Source organism: Dipodomys spectabilis, unplaced genomic scaffold, assembly GCF_019054845.1.
Source record: "Dipodomys spectabilis isolate Male_0828 unplaced genomic scaffold, ASM1905484v1 ptg000076l, whole genome shotgun sequence".
NCBI lineage: Eukaryota > Metazoa > Chordata > Mammalia > Rodentia > Heteromyidae > Dipodomys > Dipodomys spectabilis.
In genome coordinates, this window is record NW_024870753.1 from 404,529 (window position 1) to 427,536 (window position 23,008).

At 37.0% G+C, this 23,008-nt stretch overlaps 1 protein-coding gene across 1 annotated transcript in view; it reads left to right on the forward strand.

Annotated features, from left to right (window-relative positions):
- Ddx10 (DEAD-box helicase 10) overlaps nucleotides 1-23,008 on the forward strand; it is a 118,092-nt gene that overhangs the window by 48,187 nt on the left and 46,897 nt on the right. The window contains exons 14-15 of the mRNA XM_042682879.1: nucleotides 12,656-12,775; nucleotides 14,958-15,119. Coding sequence (XP_042538813.1) covers nucleotides 12,656-12,775; nucleotides 14,958-15,119 — 282 coding nt within the window. The remainder of the gene's footprint in view (nucleotides 1-12,655; nucleotides 12,776-14,957; nucleotides 15,120-23,008) is intronic.

Below are 23,008 nucleotides of genomic sequence, written 5' to 3' on the forward strand. Positions count from 1 at the left end.
AAATATATCTGAACCATTTATCTGAATATTGTTATTTTTGTAATATTTGTGGTTATACATTTTTCTCCATTCACTTGATGGTTTTCACTTTACATTATACTCCCCCTTTCAGGGTCTGATCTGTTAATTGGTTTGCATTTATTTTCCCCATTCTTTTTCCTCTGCTGTCTGTCCATCTGTAGAGATGAAAATGTTTTGGTGGTTGTTTGATGCACTGTTTTGTCAGGTGTATGCTGAAATTCATACATGATAACTTCGTAAGTTGGCAGCAGCCCTGACTGTGCTTAGGTGCCAGTTTCCATGTTGTCACACTAAGGAGGATGAGAGTCCGCCTGCACAGAGGAGCCCTGTACAGTAGTTCTCAGATTCTGCACTAGGATGTCAGAACGGCTGTTACGAATGGGATGTCATAGTGTGATTTTTTTTTTTTCAGTTTTGTTAAGAGAATTTTTAGATCAAAGCTTTCTAACAATAATTAAGATAAAACAAAAGAATTTGTCTTCACCTTCACTTACTCGCCTACCCTGTGAAGAGAAATGACATATTTGGTAAAGAATCTGCCATGGAATCAGCAAGTAGGTTTGTGTTGTGTTAGCTTGCTTTTCTCCCTTCCTTAAAGCGTGAGCTAAGTGTATGCTAAGTGTTTTAGAAACATGTTTTCAAAGTGTCTGAACTTGTGAAATTGTTAAACTACTTTAAGATTGGAAGTAGCTTGGTGTTTGTAGAGAAAATTCTGCTAGATTAAATGTCAGGAGACCTGTGAATCTTGAATATACTATGTTGTTTTCTCTTCATGAGCAAGTTTTCTTACCTCTCACAGCTCCAATTTCCTCATAAACCCTCTTGTGAAAATCAGAATATAAAGTATATAAATAGAAGTATACAAAGATGTAGAATAGTAGTTTTTGTGTTTGATACAGTATTATTAAATCAGTTTACATTTTCTTCTCCATAAAAAAATTTAAACCCATAGTGTTCTGAATATTAAGTTTCTAGAATAGACCATATTCTTTTTTTAAAAAATTCTCCTTATATGTATACATCTAGTTTTATTAAGAAAGATAGCAACAAATAAAAAACTGAGGTAGACATCTTGCCTTGTCTGAGGTAGACATCTTGTCTGACAACTTAGCTATACAAATCAGCCCTTAGTCTATTGAGGTTTTCCAAAGGTATTCAAGTAGCTCATAATAGTGACTTATTTTTTTATTCGGTTGTAGTTTTTGGTCTTTATTAGGAAGTTTTGATCCCTGTCATCCTAAATTTAAATTAATGAGGCAAACTCTGAGTTTTGTAATGTCATAACTCCAGCATTAGTGGAATTAGTAGAATTAGCATTAGTAGAATTAATTGCATTTTAATAGAATTCCTATCATTTCACCCTGTTTACTATATTTCATTAAAGCTGTGTCTTCAAAATTAGTTTGAAATAAATAATTTATTTAGAACAATTAAGTTTTTTTAATGTTTTCAGTTTTAATGGAGTCAACCAAATCTTTCAACATACTATATAGTTTAAGTAAAGTATTAAGTAAAGTATTTAAAAAAGAATAATCTAGAATATGTTGTAAATAGTACTGAAAATGGTACATGTGAACTTGGAAGTAGCCATATTAAATGCCAGAGATTTGTTGTATGTTCTGATATACTCTTATTCTTTTCTTTTCTTCCCTTTTTTGAGTTACTGCTTCTAGTTTTGATCCTCAAGCATTATAATAGGGATGTATTTATTAGATGAATAGGTGTTATTTTGCAACCTGCTGATATCTGTTTAAGAAATTCTAGAAACCAACATTGGTTTCATTTATTATCCCGATCTAGAGTTGACAGTCTAGGAGTCTGTTACAAGAGGAAGTATGATTTGATGGGATGATGCAATGTTTTTGTAATGCATCACTACTCATGAGAAGTTGTTTTTACAGCATTTTTCCTCTCTCTTCTTCCCTCCTTCCATGTGACTTTTGCTTTCTATTGTCTCCTTTTATCATTGTAACTGTCTTACTTTTGCACAGCTGTCCTTTTCCTTGTCTTGTTCTATACATGCTGTTGTTTGGCTCACAATCATCCTAAAAGGATGTCACTGAACTCTTATTAACTCTCCCACCCCCAGCTTTTATTTACTTGTATCTGTAATTACAGTTGTCTTTTTCTTATAGTGGCAGAAGAAGAAAATTCAGTCTGTCTTTTGCTTTTTTTGGTACCAGTATAGACCTTCAAAGGTAATACTGAATTTTGGCTAAAACATTTTAGATTGGGATTTTGGGCCAATACCAACAGCCTATTGTGTTGGAGATGACATAAATACTATTATTGTTTATATTCTGTTTGGCAGACTTATGTTTAGAACCTGACTCTGTCTCTTATAGCTGAATAATTAAATAATAGCTGAATAATTAAAAGGTAAATAAGACAGTCTCTAAGGTTCAGGCAAAAGGGTAGCTCAGATGAGTAAATAAAGTGTAAAACATCGAGCCTGATATCTGACACAAGGCACCTCTAATCAGCTACAGTTCCACAGAGTTTGTAACCTCTTCATTTGTCAACTAAGTAGTATCTGGATTGATATTTGTCACCAACACTTAGGACATTCATTACACAGTGTCATAGGGCATAAGCTTTATTGGGAAAAAGAGAGAAACCAGAATTTAGGCATTCTATTGGACGCATAATAGATTTTCATACTAGTTGAGGTGTCCTGTTTTCTTTCTCCCTTTTTATAGAACAAGTAGAAGTGGAATATTGATGTTTTCGCATGTAATTAAGCACACATACTATTTGGGTACTAGACATGGTTGTGGGTTCCTGCAATCATGTGAGAAGTCCACTTAGGCTGAATGTGGGGAATTACATCCTGTAGAAGGCAGTATTTGCCCTGTTGTATTCAGCTGTGTACACTCACTATCCAGGTGACTTAGAGGGTTTCCTAAGGTCACTTTTAGACAGTGGAACTTCTCAAATCACAGTATTGTCCAGAGCCAGTGAATTCCTTTTCTTGACAAATAATTGTCAAATATGAAATACTACATTTATTTCTGTTATTTAAGCAAGTTAACATTAGAATAGATAAAATGGAATGTTTTTCGGAGACTTTAAATATTTTAAGAGAAAATTGATCTTGATTAGCCCAGGGTCAATTCAGCTCAATAACTATTGATTTATGGTGTAGGTACTTGTTGTAGGAATTAAAAGGTAAATAAGACAGTTTTTAACCCTTAAAGAGTTGATGTCTAGATGGATGAAGTAGAAGAACCTCTTTTTTTTTTTTTTTTTTTGGGGTCCGGTCGTGGGGCCTGAACTCAGGGCCTGGGCGCTGTCCCTCAGCTCTTCAGCTCAAGGCTAGTGCTCTACCACTTGAGCCACAGCGCCACTTCCAGCTTTTTTCTTTTTGCTTATGTGGTACTGAAGAATCGAACCCAGGGCCTCATGCATGCAAGGCAAGCACTCTACCACTGAGCTACCTTCCCAGCCCCTAGAAGAATCTCTAAAATGCAAATAGAGTTAAGAAATACCATACTTAAACATAACTGAAGGATAAAAAAATGCTGACTCTTATAAATCTTCTTTTGGGGGAAGAATTTCAAGTTTATTGACAGCTCCTAAATGAGACAGTATGTAGGAATAGCAGAAGGGAGAGTAATTTCTTTTTAAAGCAATTGACTGGCACTATAGAATTTGGGATTTCTTTGAGGATTGTGTTTTTTTTCACTAGATCTTAGTGGCAGTTATATTTCCTGAAAATAATACATTTTATTGTGACTAATTTACTAACAGACTAGCAGGGACTCTTCCAAGGTAGGAGAAAAACTAATTGAGTATGAATCTGTCAACAGCTTCCAACTGTTGTCAAACTTTTAAGAATAATTAAGTGCTATGGGAGACATATGGAAATTGTATTAATTGCTGCAGGCTCAGCATATAATTTATGATGGAAAAACATAGTAAAGCATTGAAGGATATCATCCTTTTCATTTCTTCCTTATAAATGCTTTGCTTTGGAAGACAAAAAAAGAAACAAACCAAAAATCCCGGGTTGAGTCATATCTAAGATTCTATGCAAAAAGAAAGGAATTCAATTAATTCCTTAAAGAATTCTTAGGGCTGGGAAGGTGGCTCAGTGGTAGTTCTTGCCTTGCATGCATGAGGCCCTGGATTCGATTCCTTAGCACCACATTAACAGAAAAAGTCGGTAGAAATCCCAAATTCTGTATTGCCAGTCAGTTGCTGTGGCTCAAGTGGTAGAGCGCTAGCCTTGAGCTGAAGAGCTGAGGGATAGCACCCAGGCCCAGAGTTCAGGCCACATGACCGACAAAAAAAAAAAAAATCTATTGACCAGCTCTTTGCATTTCATTTTTTTGAAGTCTTAGTATTAGACCTTATATAAGAAAAGATTCTCAGGGAAGTCTAATATTGAGATGTTCCCATCTAAAATAATGTGGTGTCAAGGAAAGAGCATAAAGTAGCTTTTTAGAGGTACAGAGTTCTGATCATGACTTAACTTTCCAAGGGGGGTGTGTTTGTGTGTGTGTGTGTGTGTGTGTGTGTGTGTGTGTGTTTGTGTTTGTGTTTCATGAGGGCATGTATCCATATGCTTATTTACATTTGTGTGTGGTAATGTTTCTCAAAGTATCTTCAAGGAGCCTTTTGTCCTTCTGAGTTGTGTAGTTAGTAATATTTTAAATCACCATTGTTTGGTTTGCATACCACCATTTTGTAAGAATAATCAATTTTTAACTATGAGGCAGCATCGTAGTGCACTTTGTTAAAATAGTCAGCCTTTTTTTTTTTTTTTTTCATTTAATGCTTTCTGCTTAGCTAACATTAGTCAACTCTAACTCCAAGGTAGAGCTTGAAACTTTTTTGCACATAGTAGTTGTGACCATGGCTTGGCCGTGTTTCTGTTCAGTTAATTGATCTTGATGCGGTCTATATATGTCTTGTGATGTCAAATGTCAGCCATTATAGACAGATGTCATACATGGGAATCATAGATAAATAGTAGAATTGATTGCCTCACCTCTGGGCACCGACACAATGGCTCCAACACCTCTTAAATGTTTTAAAATATCATGTCAGAAACAGCTGGCTAATCACTTACCAAATCCCATTTTAGTTTTGTTCTTCGTGAAGGCTTTAAAAGTATTGCTGATTTTTTTTTTTGGTAGTTTATGAAATATTTCTAGAAGGATTCCAAAAGTTGTAGGATTCAACAGAATAGCCACTTTGGACAAAAGTTAGAAATGAAATCAACACTGTCATTTTTTTTTTTTGAAACCTTGAAAGAGGCAAAAATGTATCAGGCTCTGTTTTCCTAAATTGCTTCCAGCTGCCTACTTCCTAATACAGAAATATTTATTAAAAGTGTCAGGTTAAAAATTGGATTCCTAAAGCAAAGTATGGCTGGTCCCATAATTGTGTTAAAGAATAGAAGCTATCTGAGATTTTGTCCCTTTAGTAGCTTTATTTTTCGGGGAGGGACATGGTATGTAGCAAATACATACTTACTGCCAGCAGAACAGAACACTACACAGCCTAAGCAACTGTCCCAGGGTGTGAGACCCAGCTACAAGGTGCTGTGAGGTGGAAGAGATCCTGCGTGATGTTTGTTGAGGATGACTTTGGGACAATGGCAGAAGCAAGGCCAGTGAGCCTCTGTGACTTAGGTCATGTGGAGGAACTTAAGTGATGGCTAGGACAAAATGACTTCCTCCAATCTGGATTGTACCTGTTTATATCAAGTTTCAAAGATAGGAGGCAGATTCTTCACATTCTTGGCACTGGTAGGTATAAGTGGGTACATTAAAAAGCACTAAGGTCTCCTCATAAATGTCCTCATACCTCTCTGTTTTTGTCTACTTATAGTATGCTAGGAAATTATTTTGGGACAGACAGGCCAGGGTTATAGGATTATAGAAATTATATTGGAGATATATTTAAAAGTTACTTTTTTTGTGTGTCAGTCATGGAGTTTAAACTCAGGGCCTGGGTGCTGCCTCTGACCTCTGCTGTTCAACACTAGTGCTCTACCACTTTGAGACATAGCTGAACTTCTGGTTTTCTGGTGGTTTATTGGAGATAAGAGTCTCACGGACTTTCCTGCCCTGGCTTGCTTTGAACTGTGATCCTCAGTTTTCAGACTGCTGAGCAGTTGGGATTACAGGTGTGAATCACCAGCACCCAGCTAAAAGTTACTTTTTTTACACATTCATTTGTTAAGACTGCAGGTATGCAGACTTAGGAAGAAAATTTATTAGGTTAAAAAAGAGTTTCTGAGGGGCTGGGAAGGTGGCTCAGTGGTAGAGTGCTTGCCTTGCATGCATGAGGTCCTGGGTTCAATTCCTCAGAACCACCTAAGCAGAAAAAGCCAGAAGTGGTGCTGTTGTTCAAGTGATAGAGTGCTTGCCTTGAGCTGAAGAGCTGAGGGATAGTGCCTAGGCCCAGAGTTCAGGCCCCACGACTGACAAAAAAAAAAAAAGTTTTTGGGCTGAGTGCCAGTGGCTCACACTTGTAATCCAAGGTACTCAGGGGGCTGATATCTGAAAATCATGCTTTGAAAAGCTAACTGTAGCAGGAAGTCTATGAGATTCTTATTTGCAATTAATCACCCAAAAGCCAGAAGTGGAGTTGTGATTCAAGTGGTAGAGCTCTAGTCCTGAACAAAAAAGCTTAGAGACAACATCCAGGCCAGGAGTTCAGGCCCTAGGCCCAACATCAAAAAAAAAAAAGAAGGCAATTTCTATTAGGAAGGCCACGTAGAGCCCATGCCTTATTCTCCTTAATGTGAAGGAAGGAACTTGAGCTCATTGCATGTCTGTGCAATGTTGGGGTTATGGGGGACAGTGGGAGCGGAAAGAAACATTCAAGAGAAAATTACCTGTTTTTCTATGCTTGCTGACCTTTTAAAGATTTTTAAAAAGTGAATCAGAAATGTTTTATAATATTTTCTCATTGTTGCTCAACATAATATTTATTAACCACTTTTATCAAATTATAAATTACATGGCCTCACTAACCATATAGGGATAGAAAAATTAGTATTTACTTGTGCTTTGCTTTGCAGTGTATTCAGGGCTAATCATATTTGAATAAAAGATTAACTGTGAAATGTAGGCACTCATCTATATGATTTTGTATTTGGAATAAATATAATCATGTGTTTTGTAATATAAAAATTAGGAGGATTTCTAGGTGGTCTTCTAGATATACTTATAATCCATGAAGTATCTGTGTAATGTAACAAGTATTTAATACAAACTTCGTAATAGCTGTGATATCATAATGGAAGTAGATTTGGAGTCTTACAGTTTGAAATAACATTTAATATTTAAAAATCATGTTTGGATGTGAAAGCAGGTTTTTATTTTTGAAGTTAAAGTATACATCAAAATAATTGCAATGATGCAACATTTTCTGGTAGGAAAAGCAACGACTCAACACTACCATGAGAGAAAATACCCTTTATTTTCCAGTGATTGCAGACAAACACCTTATGTTCTTTTTTGCCATACATTAATTAATTTTAGACTAAACCCTAGGATTTGGTATTCAGAATTCATTGCCCAGGGTAAAATCTAGAGATTATGTATCAATGTACCAAGGATAATACTGTGATCACACATCCTGTTGTAATTTTATATCCTCCTCTGGATTTGGATTAACCTAATGATCTTGCCATTTGAAATAACTGGGAGTGGAAGAAAGTGCTTGTTGGACAACCTCAGATGAAGAATTCTAGCTCCATTTTATAATGCACTGCATTTGCTGGTGCTATTTTTATACAGTGAAGTAACAGGTTTGCGGCTAAGTGAGAAAATAAATAAAATATTAAACCTCTTCATTAATCATGGTAAAAAAAATATACATCAAAATAAAGTCTAAAAGCAACCTTTTTTTTTTTTTAAAACAATACTGAACTCAGGACCTTGTCCTTGCTAGATAGACACTCTATCCACTTTAGCTATGCCCCCAGACCTCTTGTTTAGTTTTTGAATAGAGTCTCACATTCGTGCTCAGGCCAGCCTTGACTGTGATCCTTCTGTTTATGCTTCCATTTGGCTGAGGTGATGGGCACACCATCACACTGGTTTTTATTGTTGAGACAAGGTCTTGCAGACTTTGCACTCAGACTAGCTTTAAACTGCTTCCCAATCTCTTCTTCTTGAGTAGCTAGGGTTATAGGTATGAGCCACATTGCCTGGCTATGAAAACAATTTAAAAAAGTAATGGCCGGGCGCTGGTGGCTCACGCCTGTAATCCTAGCTACTCAGGAGGCTGAGATCTGAGGATCGCGGTTCAAAGCCAGCCTGGGCAGTTAAGACCGTGAGACTCCTATCTCCAATAAACCACCAGAAAACCGGAAGTGGCGCTGTAGCTCAAATGGTAGAGCGCTCGCCTTGAGCTGAAGAGCTGAGGGACAGCGCCCAGGCCCAGAGTTCAAGCCCCACGACCGACAAAAAAAAAAAAAAAAAAAAAAAAAAAAAAGTAATGGATTGAAAAAGTTGAAACCTACAAAAGTTTCTCAAATAAACAGTCCTCATGGGGCTGGGAAGGTGGCTCAGTGGTAGAGTGCTTGCCTTGCATGCCTGAGGCCCTGGGTTCGATTCCTCAGCACCACATAAGCAAAATGAAAAAAAGCCGGAAGTGGCGCTGTGGCTCAAGTGGTAGAGCGCTAGCCTTGAGCAGAAGAGCTGAGGGACAGTGCCCAGGCCCAGAGTTCAGGCCCCACGACCGGACCCAAAAAAAACCCAAAAAACAGTCCTCATATACATTCCCCCTAAACTGGTAGAACTGTAAAAAAGGAAGTACCAAGTCAAATTAGGACTGTTCAATCTTCTAAGGTAGCTTGAACAGAAATCCTATGAGGATTATAGATTATAAACAACACCAAACACTGGTTAAAATCATGCAACACTGAGCAAATGCTTAATTAATCTGAGCTTCAGGTTTTAATTTAAAAGCAATCAGTAGGGATAAGATTTGACTTTGCTATGAGTGGAAAAAGAAGCTATGCATATTTTACTTATTCTTCTTTCCAGAACTATTTATTGAATGTTTCATAGATGCTGTCCTTTCTGTAATGCACTGGAAATAGAAATACAATGAATTTGTTTTTTTAATCATTCTTGGAGACTGTAGTCTATTCTAGGAGGAACAAAACAAGAAAACAAGGGATTGCGATAGGTTCACCCTGAGTAGAGTCAAGAGTGAGTGCAGAATGTCTAACAGGCAGGAGCAATTGCAGTCCACTCCAGAGATAATATATCTGAGACTTGGAGGCAAATAGTGCCTTCATCTTGAAATATTATATTTACAAATTTACACACAGCCTGGATAGATTACAGTGTACTTTCTATTAAATTCTAAAATGTGACATGCATAAATGTAGGCATTATTACAAAGGAAAGTCCTATGAGATACTGTTTTTAGACTATTATAGGATCTCTTAGGTAGTCTTGTTTCATCTATATTGATACAGATGTATGGGTCTTGAGTTCTTTCTGTGTCTCTGCACTTTGTATGCACCACTTACTCTGTTTTCCATCCTCCCCTTCTAGTGTTCAGTAATTCTGGGACTGTTGCTGTGTAGGAATTCTGAAAACACAATTTTTGTTCTTGTAATAACACTTTAAGCTGATGTTCTACTCTGCATGTGACTTTAGAAAACAGTATTTTAGATTGTGCAGTTAGCTGTTTTTAAATGGGCAATCAAGTAGTAATAAATACATTCAGATTGCTCCTCAACTAAAATCCAGGGTGTTTCTTACATTGCAAAACATAAAGTATCAAACCCATCATTCCTGATTTTATTTATTTTTCCTGATTTTTAAAGCTATAGTTTTCAAAGATTTTACCAACATGCTTTAGCTACTAGATGGTGACAGTGTTAGGTTTCTTAAAAGATTCAGATAGGCTTTAAAAGAAATGATCATGATCAAATGTGTCTATGATTTACACTATAAAATTAGAAAATACTTGTAGTTTGATAGGTTTAGGATTGTTAAGATATGAGGCTTCCGGGCTGGGAAGGTGGCTCAGTGGTAGAGCGCTTGCCTTGCATGCCTGAGGGACTCCCCCCCCCCCCCCCCCCCAAAAAAAAAAAAAAGACGCAGGACTGGCAAAAAAAAAAAAAAAAAAAAAAAAAAGATATGAGGCTTCTATACCAGACATTTTGGCTTTTTTTTTTTTTAAACATGAATAAATTTGAGTAAGGCTTGACTATTTTAGCCAGTAGAAATATAGACTTAGAGAAGCAGTTTTTATTTTATTTTTTTGGTCTGGTCGTGGGACCTGGGCGCTGTCCCTCAGCTCTTCAACTCAAGGCTAGCGCTCTACCACTTGAGCCACAGTGCCACTTCTGGCTTTTTTCTTTTTGCTTATGTGGTGCTGAGGAATCGAACCCAGGGCCTCAGGCATGCAAGGCAAGCGCTCTACCACTGAGCCACCTTCCCAGTCCCAAGAAGCAGTTTTTAGTAAGGAATGTTCTCATCTTTGACATGAGTGTCTGAGACTGTAACAGATCATCTCTAAAGTTGCCTTTATGGTTGAATTCTTCCCCCCCCTCCCCCCCCCCCAACTTTTAGATAGTTTTCATTATAAACTATTAGTCAGTGGCACATATGGGAATCACTTAAAGGAGACATAATCTGATTTCTTTGGACTCTCTAATTCCAACTTTGATCTCTTTGCTTCTCATCTAAAACATTACTGGTTTTCTTTTCCCATTGATTTTAGTTTGAGTCTTCTTATTTTACCCTTGTGATGGGAGTCATGATTGTTTTTGTGACTGATAGTAATGGTGGTAGTTCTTTATCTTCCAAGTTCCTTGAAACAACTTCCTATGGCTATCGTAGAATCTTGAGGACAATTTGATGCTTTGTCAGTTTTGTGTTTTATGTTTTTCTCTTAGTCTTTTAGTGTACATGCATAAGAAATTCAAATTGAAACAAAAATTACATTTTGATATTTTGTGTCTGTCTGCAAATTTTAGCGGCTACAAATTTTATTCTTGTACCAATAATGTAGTTATGTAGTCACATATAACTCCCCCAACAATAGATATACTTTTTACTTTTTATGCCTTACTGAATAGAAATATAAAGTATTAATGAACGCATTCTTTATTTCCAAGAGCTGTTATTAAAACTGCTAAAGAAAATGACTTGTAAGAAGTTAAATTTATTCCTAAGAAATCTTACAGTTGGAAAAGTATTTATAGAGTACAGGACAAACTAAGAAAGCATTTTAAGAAGTTACATTAAAATCTGGCAAAAAACAAAATAGAAGAAGATGGGAAAAAATTACCCAGAGTGGCAAAAGCCTGAACATAACTGATGAATTGCAGAGAAATTTTGAAGCATATTTAATGAATGAAGAGATGACTTAGAAATAGCACCACAGAATATAGATCATACCCAAGAAAATGATGCCTTTGAATAAATGTTCTGTCAGAAAAAAGATACAAGTCAATTTAAAACTTCCTTGGATTTTTTTATTCTACCTGGTGGACTGACAAACTCAAAGCATACTACTTTGCCTGGAATAAGCAATGTGGAGAATCGACTCTTCTTGAATTTTTGTTGGGAATACAAATTTGCATAACCTCTGTGTAGGATTACTTGGAAATATCTTTCAAAAAAAATTTTTTTTGGTGTATGTGTTGGTCCTAGATCTTCAAGTCAGGACCTAGGCACTCTCCCTGAGTTTTTCTGTTCAAGGGTAGTACTCTACCACTTGAGCTACAGCTCCACAGTTATTTGTTTTGGTGGTTAATTGGAGATACGAGTCTCACATACTTGCTTGCCCAGGCTGGTTTCAGCCTCCTGAGTAGCTAGGATTACAGGGATGAGCCACAGGTGCCAAGCTCTTTCAGAATATAAATGACATCTTCTTGGAGTGTTTTGTCTTTTATAAAGTGATGCTACATGTGTATATGAATATACATGAACAAGGCATTGCAAGAGGTAGCTTTTCTAGTAACTTTGTTTTTCGTATATATCTGAAAAATAAATCTCTGAGAGGATAAGACACTTCTTGGGAGGGAAACTGAGTTTGCTAATAAACAGGCCAAGAAATATAATTTTTAAGGTAAATACCCTTTACAGAATACATGTACATGTGTTATCTCCAAAAATCAATAATTAACAACACGGGCCAACAAACATATGAAGAGACGTTCAACATCATTAGCTATCAGGGAAATATAAATCAATGTGACATTCAAATTCCATCTCCTCTCAGCCAGAATTTCTGTAGTCAAGAAAATAAACAACAGGTTTGAGCATAGTAGTCACCATGGTAGTCACCCATTTGGGAGGTGGAGATTGGGAAGATTGCAGCTTGAGGCTAGCCTATGAAAAATTTAACAGGACTTCCTCTTAATAAGTCAGGAGTGATGGTGCATGACTGTAATCTCAGCTACATAGCAGATGTATGTGGGAGGATTGCTTTCCAAGGCTGGCCTGAGCCTTGAGCATCAAGAGTGTCTGTCATCAGTTATTATGTCTTAATAGCTTGATTTTTAGACAGTGTTTTGTTGCCTCTCATTGCCAATGAGAGCAGTAAGTAAGTGCGTTCAATTTTGGGGATACATTACTAGAGTTAAATTAATACAAAGCAACTGTTTCTCAAATCATCTCTTTTTTTGTTTATTCTCAAATAGAAGAAAGAACCTTCTAAAGCCAGTGTCAAGAAAAAATTAACCAAAGTTGCTGAAGCAAAAAAAGTAATGAAGAGAAATTTTAAAGTGAATAAGAAGATAACCTTTACTGATGATGGAGAGGTAAGATTCTGTAAACACTTGTCTAGTGATTCTAGGGTTTGTCTTCTGCTGACTGGCTACTCATTACTGAGAATGTCTATGTTTCTTGAGGGCTTACCCAGACGTTCCTCTCATTATTTCTGTAAGCATTCCATCAGCCCTGTGCTGTGGAGAAGAATTTCTCCTTGACAGTAAACTGAGATACTTACTGGTGATCCTGACATAGGTGGTTATGAACTTTCTAAATTCTGCTGTTTTTTGTTTTTGTGCCAGTACCAGGTCTTGGACTCATGACCTTGTACTCTCTTTTTTGCTCATTGCTGGTGCTCTACCACTTGAGCCATGCCACCAAGTACAATGCTTGCTTTGTAATCTCAAAGTCCATTCATTTGACTGCTATCAATGTTTTCTATTCTATTTTTCTATGAAGGAAGATATTTTGTTCACTTCTATACTCAATATCTAGATTAATGCTTAATGTATGATAAAGCTTCAGAATAATTTGTTGAGAGCTTTTTATACCAACTAGTATCACCATTGTAGATTTCATTACATCATCACTGATTTAAATGCTAATTAAGCGGACAGTATCCAAAGGACTATGCTTCTTCTTTTGCTTTTTTAAAAATTTTGAAGTTAGGAAGATTTGGGTGTTATTTGTGGGGTGTAAAAAAATGAGATGACAGATAACAAAATCTATAGCATGCTTTAAAGTTGCTGGAAGTGGAAAGCACTATTAATGATAAATAATAAATCTTTATGAAAGCACTAAAAGAGAGTTGAGCATGAGAGATGCTGGCTAAACTAAAATGTAGTCATATCGCCTCTGATGTTCCCTGCAAAATAAGATGAGTGCTCTTAGTGTAATGAGGTTTCTTAGTGTGCTGTTAACTGCACAGATTATACCAATTAGCTCCAGGGTGATTGCAAATCTTTAACTATAAAATGTTTCACTTATGCTTATTGCTAATAGGAGCTGTTGATGGTTCTGAGCCACAATTTAACTTAGATTGGAAGCTCAGAAAGAACTTCTGCTCTTTGTTTAGCTTGCAGAGGGTATACCTTTTTACTCTGTGATATTCATTTGGATGAGGAGTCTGAATGAGAGATGGCTTTTCTTTGCTACAACTGATCCCCGACCTGGCTGCTTTGGGCTCAGTGATTGCTGGAATGGCCAGTCATGCAATAATATCTTTTAACGCATTGGTTGCTGGAAGTTGAGAATACAGTAATCCCATCTTGAAGAACAGCTGTGGTGGTTGCAAGCTTGAGAGGAGGCAGGGCCTTGTGAACATCTGGGAGGTTCCCATTAGCTTGCAGATCAATAAACGGGCTTTGAAAACAGTGGCACCTATTTAAATTCTCCTGGCAACTAGTTATTTGATAAAAGAACCATTTTTGTGCGAATTGTGTAAAGCTTTATATAATGGTTTGAGCTACAAATTATGGAGTCGGCTCTTTATTTTTCTGGAGAGGACACAAGTATACAGAGAATAATTTGTTCAGCATTATACAGTAGGCTATTGAAAAAGCCAGGACCTTTAGCCAGAGTCCCTCCCAGTTGCATGCCCTTGTCTGCCTGTCACCTTGTTCCTATCTGTAAATGATGTGCGCAGAGTCATGTGGATTTGAGCAGCCTGAACGAATTTTCACCTTTAGTTTTTCCAATCCCTTTTCCTATAATATTGGCTGCTAGTGCAATCCATTGATCAGTTTCCAGGCCCTGTGTACTATGTCACACACTATTTCGGGCTCTAAGGATAAATAAACAAGACATACAGCAGCCTTCAGAGTTAGTTCCGATAGGAGAAACAGGAAAGTAAAGTCAGCACAGCAGCTTAGTGGGCTCTGTTAGGACACACGCAGATGCCTCAGTAGCCCACAGGAGGCACACACTAGTCCTGCTCTGGCAGTCCTGCTCTGCACAGGTCTTGCTCTGATTTCAATGATGATTTTGAGTTGAGTAATTTGAGTAGATATTAAAAACAAAATTGGGAAGCATTTCTACTCTGCAGCCACTTTCTCCAAATAATTTTGTGAACTTGTGCCTTATTCCCCTTAATTAGGAAGTTTATAAGAAAGTTCATAGAGAATTGTAAGGCAGGAAATGGTTACATACTAATTTATAATGATTACATGGGATTATTTGGTTTCTTGAAAGTTCTTTTTTTCCCACCGCATACTTAACTTTTTCTGTCTGTAGTTGGTTCAGCAGTGGCCACAAGTACAGAAATCTACCACAAAGGATTCAGAGGAGGAAGATGATGCTGGTGGTATCAACTTAGAAAAAGCAAAGGAAAGACTTCAGGAAGAGGACAAGTTTGACAAAGAAGAATACAGGAAGAGGATTAAGGCAAAGCATCGGGTAAGCATTCTATCTTGAATTAATAGCGTGACATCTAGTGTGTCTCTAAATATGCCTAAATAATAATTTGCTATTTGTTCATGATGTTATTACTTTTCTCCATTGTTTTCTCAGGCACCTTTTCTGTGGCTATTTTATCATGTCTATTCTTTTTATACTTCTGTTAAGGTAGTATAAAATACTTGTTTCTGACTCAAGTAGTGTTAGTGAGTTTTTAAATAACAGTCATGTATCACCTAACATTTTGATCAGTGGTAAGACTGAATATAAATGATGGTGGTCCCAAGTGATTATGTTATATAAATGTGTTGTGGCAGCTGTCTTGGTTTGTGTAAGTACAGGCTATTATGTTTGCATAATACTCAGGCCCAGAGTGTTACTGGAATTTTTATGTTGAGGTAGTTCTTATTTCACATGTAATTGTAGGAAGTAAATGTTCTCCATTACTATAATTTTACCATCACCATAATTTTTTTTTTTTTGGGGGGGGGTCCAGTTTTGGGGCCTGAACTCTGGGCCTGGGCGTCTGTCTCTCAGCTCTTCAGCTCAAGGTTAGTGCTCTACCACTTGAGCCACAGTACCACTTCCGGCTTTTTTCTCTTTGCTTATGTGGTGCTGAGGAATTGAATCCAGGGCCTCATTCATGCAAGGCAAGCGCTCTACCACTGAGCCACCTTCCCAGCCCATAATATTTTATATATGAAGCTGAATAATATATAGCCTTTTAGGATTGGCTTTTTCATTTAAAATTATTTTCTAGTGATTCACTCAAGTTGTATCAGCACTACATTGTAATATGTTCAAGTTCTTCCATCTTACAATAGAAGCCTAGGGATGCTTACTAAGTTAATGTGTTACTGTTGACTCTTTAACGATCTGCTACCTGTCTCAAACTATCAAATATTGTCTTATAACAGGAGGCATAAAAAGGTGGAAGGTGATAATAGGAGGAGAGGGTGGCAAATAATGTAAATTATTCATCTTTCCAAGCAGGGTCATTGGTTTAAAAGCATTATGCTTGGTAGTAGTTTAAAACTTGATATTAATTTACTTTTTCCACAGTGTTAATTGTATAAATTTCTGCATATTAGTGCTGGGATCCATTTTTTTTTTTTTTTTAGTAGCTATTGCCATTTAAAGTCTAAGATAGTGGTCATAACTTAAGAGCCAGCTTACATAATTAGAAGAATTTTAGTAAGATCAGAAATATTGGCATTGACCACAAGGAACTAATGTCATCTGGTTTCCAACTTTATAATCTCATTATGAATAATGTTTACATATAGAAGAAGACCTTCTTGTATTAATAATGCTGTGACAAGTCTTTGTGCTGTTAATAGCTTCCATTTTTCTTCTTTGTTTATGGAATTAAAAAGCACATTATGGTGTTTGAGGAGTGGGTTGGTTAGACCGCTGGACAGGCTGGAGATACCTGACAGGATTGAGTCACAGCTTATGTCCATTGTAATGTAGCCAAGGCCCATCATGCGGCTCAGCATGTAGCAGCTCAGTAAATAGTCCAGGGCCTTAACTAACGATGTTTACATGCCAATTTAATTTTTTTCTCCTGTCTTCATATCCTTATTCCAGTTGTTCCAGTTTTATAAATAGACTACTCTTTTTGTAGTTGGTGAAACGAAACTTTGTACAATGGGTAACAGATGAAAGTTTTGGGTATTGTTGGGAGGAATCTGAGTTTACTGAGATTTTGTTCTTAGAGGGCACAGGGGTCTTTAGGGTGTAAAAATTTTATAGCCATTCTTTCATGTATTTTCATTAAGGCAGTTTTCTGCCCTGAGAAAGATGTGCCTGTAATACTGAAGATGTCCCTCTTTCTTGTTTGATAGCTGGAGACTCTGTTCTTTACTAAATTATCAGGAGTTGCCAGAAACCCATTCAGACAGGTTATGTTTCCATCACCTCCTGAAAAAATGACTTATATTTCCAAATCTGCAAATTTCCAGTTATCACTAGAGAATGAAAAAGGCTGAAATAAAATATCCTGACTGCTGCTGAAATCCATATTTCATGGTACTTTCAGTTTTTGGAAAATAAGGACCTATAATATGTGAGAAGCCAATGGAAGTATAACGTTATGGACGGAGTATTTTATACCTTGAAATGTGATTTGCTGTTTTCCACTCCCTTGTGAATTTCATTTTTTGTTATTGAATTTCATGCTCTCCTTATACTTAATCATTTGTAGCATGGTAGAACTAAAGATAAAATTTCACCTTTTTATGTGGCATAAAATAGCTTTAGGTATCAGTGTGCCCTTAAAAATGAAATGAAAAAAACAAAGGATTTAAAACATTTGAACCATGTAAAATTAAGGTGGAGGGGACCTGAGTTACTGAATATAATAAAATACAATTATGTTCTTCCCTCAAGTCATCGTACTCCAACCTTTTATCTTTGTCTCATCACAAACCTTGTTTTAAGATATTTTTCCTATCTCAGCAAAGAGGAAGTTGCTTTCTTCCCTGTGTCTATTTCCCAAATCTTGCATTACTGTTACTTTCTATTCTTTTGCTCTTCAGTTTAAAAGCTTGTTTACTCTTACCTCTTTTCAGAGTACTGAAGCATCCTTTTATACAAAGATAACTTTTCTAATGATTTACTTCAAATTGTTTTCCTCTTGTTTCACCCACTGTTGAAAGATTTTTCTTCTCTTTTCTTTTTTGGTACAAGGACTTAACTTCAGGGCCTCACTCTAACTTGTGTGGTATGTGACTACCAAGTCAAATCCCCAACCCTTTTTTGCTTTACTTATTTTTCAGAGATAATCTTGGTTTACTCAGGTCCACAATCCTTGTACTATACCACCTATGTAGCTGGGATCACAGGCATGAGCCACCCACTAGGTTTATTGTTTGAGATGAGGGAGCATCTCGCTGTCTTTTACCTGGATTGGCCTTGAACTTTGATCCTTGACCTTTGCCTCATAAGACGCTGGATTACAGGCATGAGCCACAATGCCCAGGTCAAGTTTTTGTCTTTTATGTACTCCCCTTTCATGTCTAGTTCCTATTACAAAAAGTCTTTGAATCTCTCTCACCCATTTGAGAGTGGTAGCAAAAATGTCAAAATTATTGCATTTACACGAGCATGTTAATTCTGATTGCTAATGTAGACGAACATTTAATATATCCTTCAGTGGCTATGATGAATTAGCACTGGGCTTCAAGTAGCAATAGAAAATTGACAGTGTATTTTTTCCTTCCGTCATTTAGATGGTGAGATGAAAAGATTGTGTACTTGTGTGGAAAGGTTTTTGTCTGAGTAGACACATCAGGGTCATTCTTTGTGACTTTGAAGTGCCATTTTCAGATAGTCTAATGTGTTGGGAGAAGGCCAGTTATTGAATAATTACAACAAAAAATTGTGTGACTTTTAGATGTGGTCAATTATCTGTTTCTTTTGCATAGGAGATTGGCAAAAGTTAATTAAGTAAAGTCTATAAAATGCTGTCAGGAGAAAGAATGTCATTAGGATGAAAAGACTCATATGGTAACAGACTGTTATTAGTAATAAAAGTAATAGTGCCATTCATAAGATTAAAAGCACTGTGTGTGACTGTATGAAGCTGAATGAACAGTGTAACGAAGGAACATGGAGGGCAGTAATGTGCTGCAGCTGACATCAGCTCTCAGGACCCAAGTTAGTCCTTGGTCTGTCAGCCGCTCTGTATATGACATCAACCAAGTGACTACTCAGTTACTTTCATCATCCAGTTTTTACCTACACAGTGGGAAAAGCAATTTCTTACAAGTTCTGTTCTACAGGTTTAGAACAAGAAAAAAACCAATTGGATAAGAAAAAAGTCTTGAACATTGTTGATGTTTAGTTGGAGAACTATTATTGTTGGAAGAAATTCATAATAATAGTAACGATAATGGACAAATGAATTTTTATGGAAATGTGATTTTATTAATCCAGCAATTTAATGTGTTATGTAGCTATAATTTATTTGTTTTTGTTTTTATTATTTATTTATTTATTTTTGTGGTCGTGGGGCGGGAACTCTGGGCCTGGGCACTATCTCTGAGTTTTTATGCTCGAGGCTAGTGCTCTACTAACTGAGCCACATCTCCACTTATGGCTTTTTTTTTTTTGAGGCTTGTTTTTTTTTGTTGGAGATAAGAGTCTCCTGGACTTCCATGCCTGGGCTGGCTTCGAACCAAGATCCTCTTATCTCAGCCTCTTGAGTAGCTAAGATTGAAAGTGTGAGCCACCTGTGTTCTACTGTAGCTGTAATTTTAAGATTGCTTAAACAGCCAAAATATAAAAGTCAGAACTGGAGGTATGGCTCAAATAGTAGAATACCAGCAAGGAGTGAAAAAGGCAAGTGAAATTTTGGGACCCTATCATACACTTAAAAAGTTAAAAAAATCTGGGCTGGGAAGGTGGCTCAGTGGTAGGGTGCTGGCCTCGCATGCATGAGGCCCTGGATTCGATTCCTCAGCACCACATAAGCAGAAAAAGCTGGAAGTGATGCTGTGGCTCAAGTGGTAGAGCATTCGTCTTGAGCTGAAGAGTTGAAAGACAGTGCCCAGGCCCAGACTTCAAGTCCCAGGACTGGCAAAAAAAAAGTTAAAAAAATCTAGTCATTATTCTGATACTGTTACATTTAATTTTAATGTCTTAAATGGGAGAACTTTTGGGGATCGTTCATAATAGGATTAAAGTGTCCTATATAGAGAAAAACAAGTAAAATTACAAATATATGGATCTATAAACTGGCCCAGCTCTCAAGCTAACCAAACTTAGGATTCATAAATATTCCTTGAATAATTTAATTTTTATCTATCCTGTATTTTATAGCCTGCTAATGGTCAAAGAAAATCAGTAATTGGTGTGCCAAAGATGAAGAATTTGGCCACAAATTATTTAGAAACTGCCATCTATTAACTTATTTTTTCCTACCAATCTAAGAAGCACTCAGATTATTTTAGTGGCAGAACATTCATCATAGTCTCATTGGAGAACCAATTTAGGGATTTCTGTTGTTGTTTGTTGCTTTTTTTGAGGCAGGTTTATATTTTTGAGGTGTGTGTGTATGTGCATATATATTTGTATATATGTGTGCATGTATGCGTGTATGTATGTATGTATATCACAAGCTGGTCTCCAAATTGTGATCCTTCTGCTTCAGCTTCTAAGTGCTGAGATTACAGGCATGAGCCACTATGCCTAGCTCAGGGCAGAGTTTGATAATAGCTATTGCATTGATTAGCTGCCCACTAAAATAATGTACCTGTTATTTTCTTTTGTTATTAAAGCCATATCTGTTGATACTTACCATTTTTATTAGAATATATTGGAAAAGAGAGTAGTCTTGGCACAAAAAGACCCAGCTTTAACATCAGTCTTTTTATAATTACACAAGCTCTTTGACAAGTAAGCAGATCAAAACCTTCTTATATGTTTCTTCATCTTTCTTTTCTTTCCTCTGACCTTGGTTTCTGAAACTTCCAATTAATTTTTTAAAATAAGTTTTTTACTGTGAAAATATTGTACAGAGGGGTTATAGTTACATGAACAAGGTAATGAGTACATTTCTTTTTTTTTTTAAATAAATTTTTTTTATTGTGAAAATACCATACAGAGGGGTTACAAATACATGAGCAAGGTAATGAGTACATTTCTTATCAAGCATTGTTGCCTCCTCCTTTGTTTTTCCTGTTTTTCCCCTACCATCCCGGCCCTCCCATCTTCACAACTACCCCCCCCCCCCCCCCCAAACTTGGAAAGTTCGTTTTTCAACATAGCATCTTGTACATCTCATTGTTGCAATGGGTCCACCTGTATCCCTATTTAAATAATTTGTTTTTTCCTTTCCCTTCCTCAAATTATACCAACATCAAATACAGTGAAAACAGGGGTTATACGGTGGGGGAGGGACATACAAAGCAACAAAAAAAATCACCTTATAAATACATTAGAAACAATAGCAAGCAAGAAAAAAAACACTTGTGTCCTTATCTTGGGGTTCATTTCACCTAACATCATCTTATCTGACCTTTTCTGCTTGTCTCAGACATATACTAGTTATTGCAAATAAGGGAAACCATGGGACCTATGTTGCTTTGGGCCTGGCTTACTTCCCTTAATATAATTTTTTCCAAGTCTTTCCATTTCCTAACAAATGAGGCAATGTCATTCTTTCGGATGGAGGCATAGAATTCCACTGTCTGTCTGTCTGTCTGTCTGTCTGTCTGTCTGTCTGTCTATATCACATTTTCTTGATCTATTCATCTACTGAGGAGCATCTGGGTTGGTTCCATATCTTAGCTATGGTAAATAATGCTGCAATAAACATAGTTGTGCTGGTAGCTTTAGTATGGTCTTGTTTGTGATCATTCAGGTAAATGCCCAAAAGTGGGATTGCTGGGTCATAGGGGAGCTCTATGTGGAGTCTTTTGAGGAACCTCCATACTGCTTTCCAAAGTGGCTGGACAAGTTTACACTCCCACCAACAATGCAGTAGGGTTCCCTTCTGTCCACATCCCCTCCAGCATCTATTGTTCTTAGAGTTCTTGATTATAGCCATTCTAACTGGGGTGAGGTGGTGGTGTTTTGATTTTCATTTCTTTTATGGCTAGAGAGGTTGAGCATTTCTTCATGTGTCTATTGGCTATCCTTCTTTCCTCTTCAGAGAAGTTTTCTCTGTAAGTCTTTAGCCCACTTATTTATTGGGCAGTTGTTTCTTTGAGGATTTGTTGTCGGGGGATTTAACTTTTTGAATTCTAAGTATATTTTAGATATGAGACCCTTGTCCGTTGTATGGCTAGTGAAGATCTTCTCCCAATCCGTGGACTTTCTACTGATCTTGCTAGCTATGTCCTTTGCCATGCAGAAGCTCTGCAGCTTCATGCAATCCCATTTGTCCAACCTTTCTTTAATTTGTTGTGTTTTTGGGTCTCTATTAAGAAAATTTTGGCTGGGAGCCGGTGGCTCATGCCTGTAATCCTAGCTACTCAGGAGGCTGAGATCTGAGGATCGCAGTTCAAAGCCAGCCCGGGCAGGAAAGTCCATGAGATTCTCTCTTATTATTTTTTTTAAGATGTAAAATATTTTATTTGTAAATGAAGATCTTCTAAATCTGTGTCCACAAATTCCAAAACCCATAACACTCTGTATACTTCAAAAAAGTCCATGAGATTCTTATCTCCAATAAGCCACTAGAAAACCAGAAGTGGCGCTGTGGCTCAAGCAGTAGAGTGCTCGCCTTGAGCTGAAGAGGGCCCAAGCCTAGAGTTGAAGTCCCAGGACCGACTAAAAAAAAAAAAAAACATTAAAAAAAAGAAAATTTCAGCCTGTGCCAAGGAGACTTAGGGTTTCTCCTATTCCTTCCTGTAATGTTTTCAGGGTGTCTGCTTTGACTCTGAGGTCTTTGATTCATTTGGAGTTGATTCTGGTGCAGGGTGATATATAAGGATCTAGCTTTAGTTTTCTACAAGTGATTAACCAATTTTGCCAGCACCATTTTCTGAAGAGGCTGTCTTTCTTCCATTCTACTTTTTTTAGTTCACTTATTGAAGATTAGATGGCTATAGGTCTGTGAGTTTATTTCTGGGTTTTCAATTCTATTCCATTGGTCCTGAGGTCTGTTCTTGTGCCAGTTCCAAGCTGTTTTGACTACTATGGCTTTGAGTACATTTCTTATCCAGTGTTGTTGCCTCCTCCTTTGTTTTCCCCCTACCATCCTGTCCCACGTCCTCAACTACACCCCTCACCCCCACATCCTCACCGCCGCCTAAATGGTAAAGTTCATTTTTTTTTTTGACATAGTGCCAATTAATCTTTAGATACTTGTGTAATTTACTAGCAGCCTCTTTACTGTATATTTTCTGTGGAAGTCAGAGTATTACTTCTCCAAAGCTGGA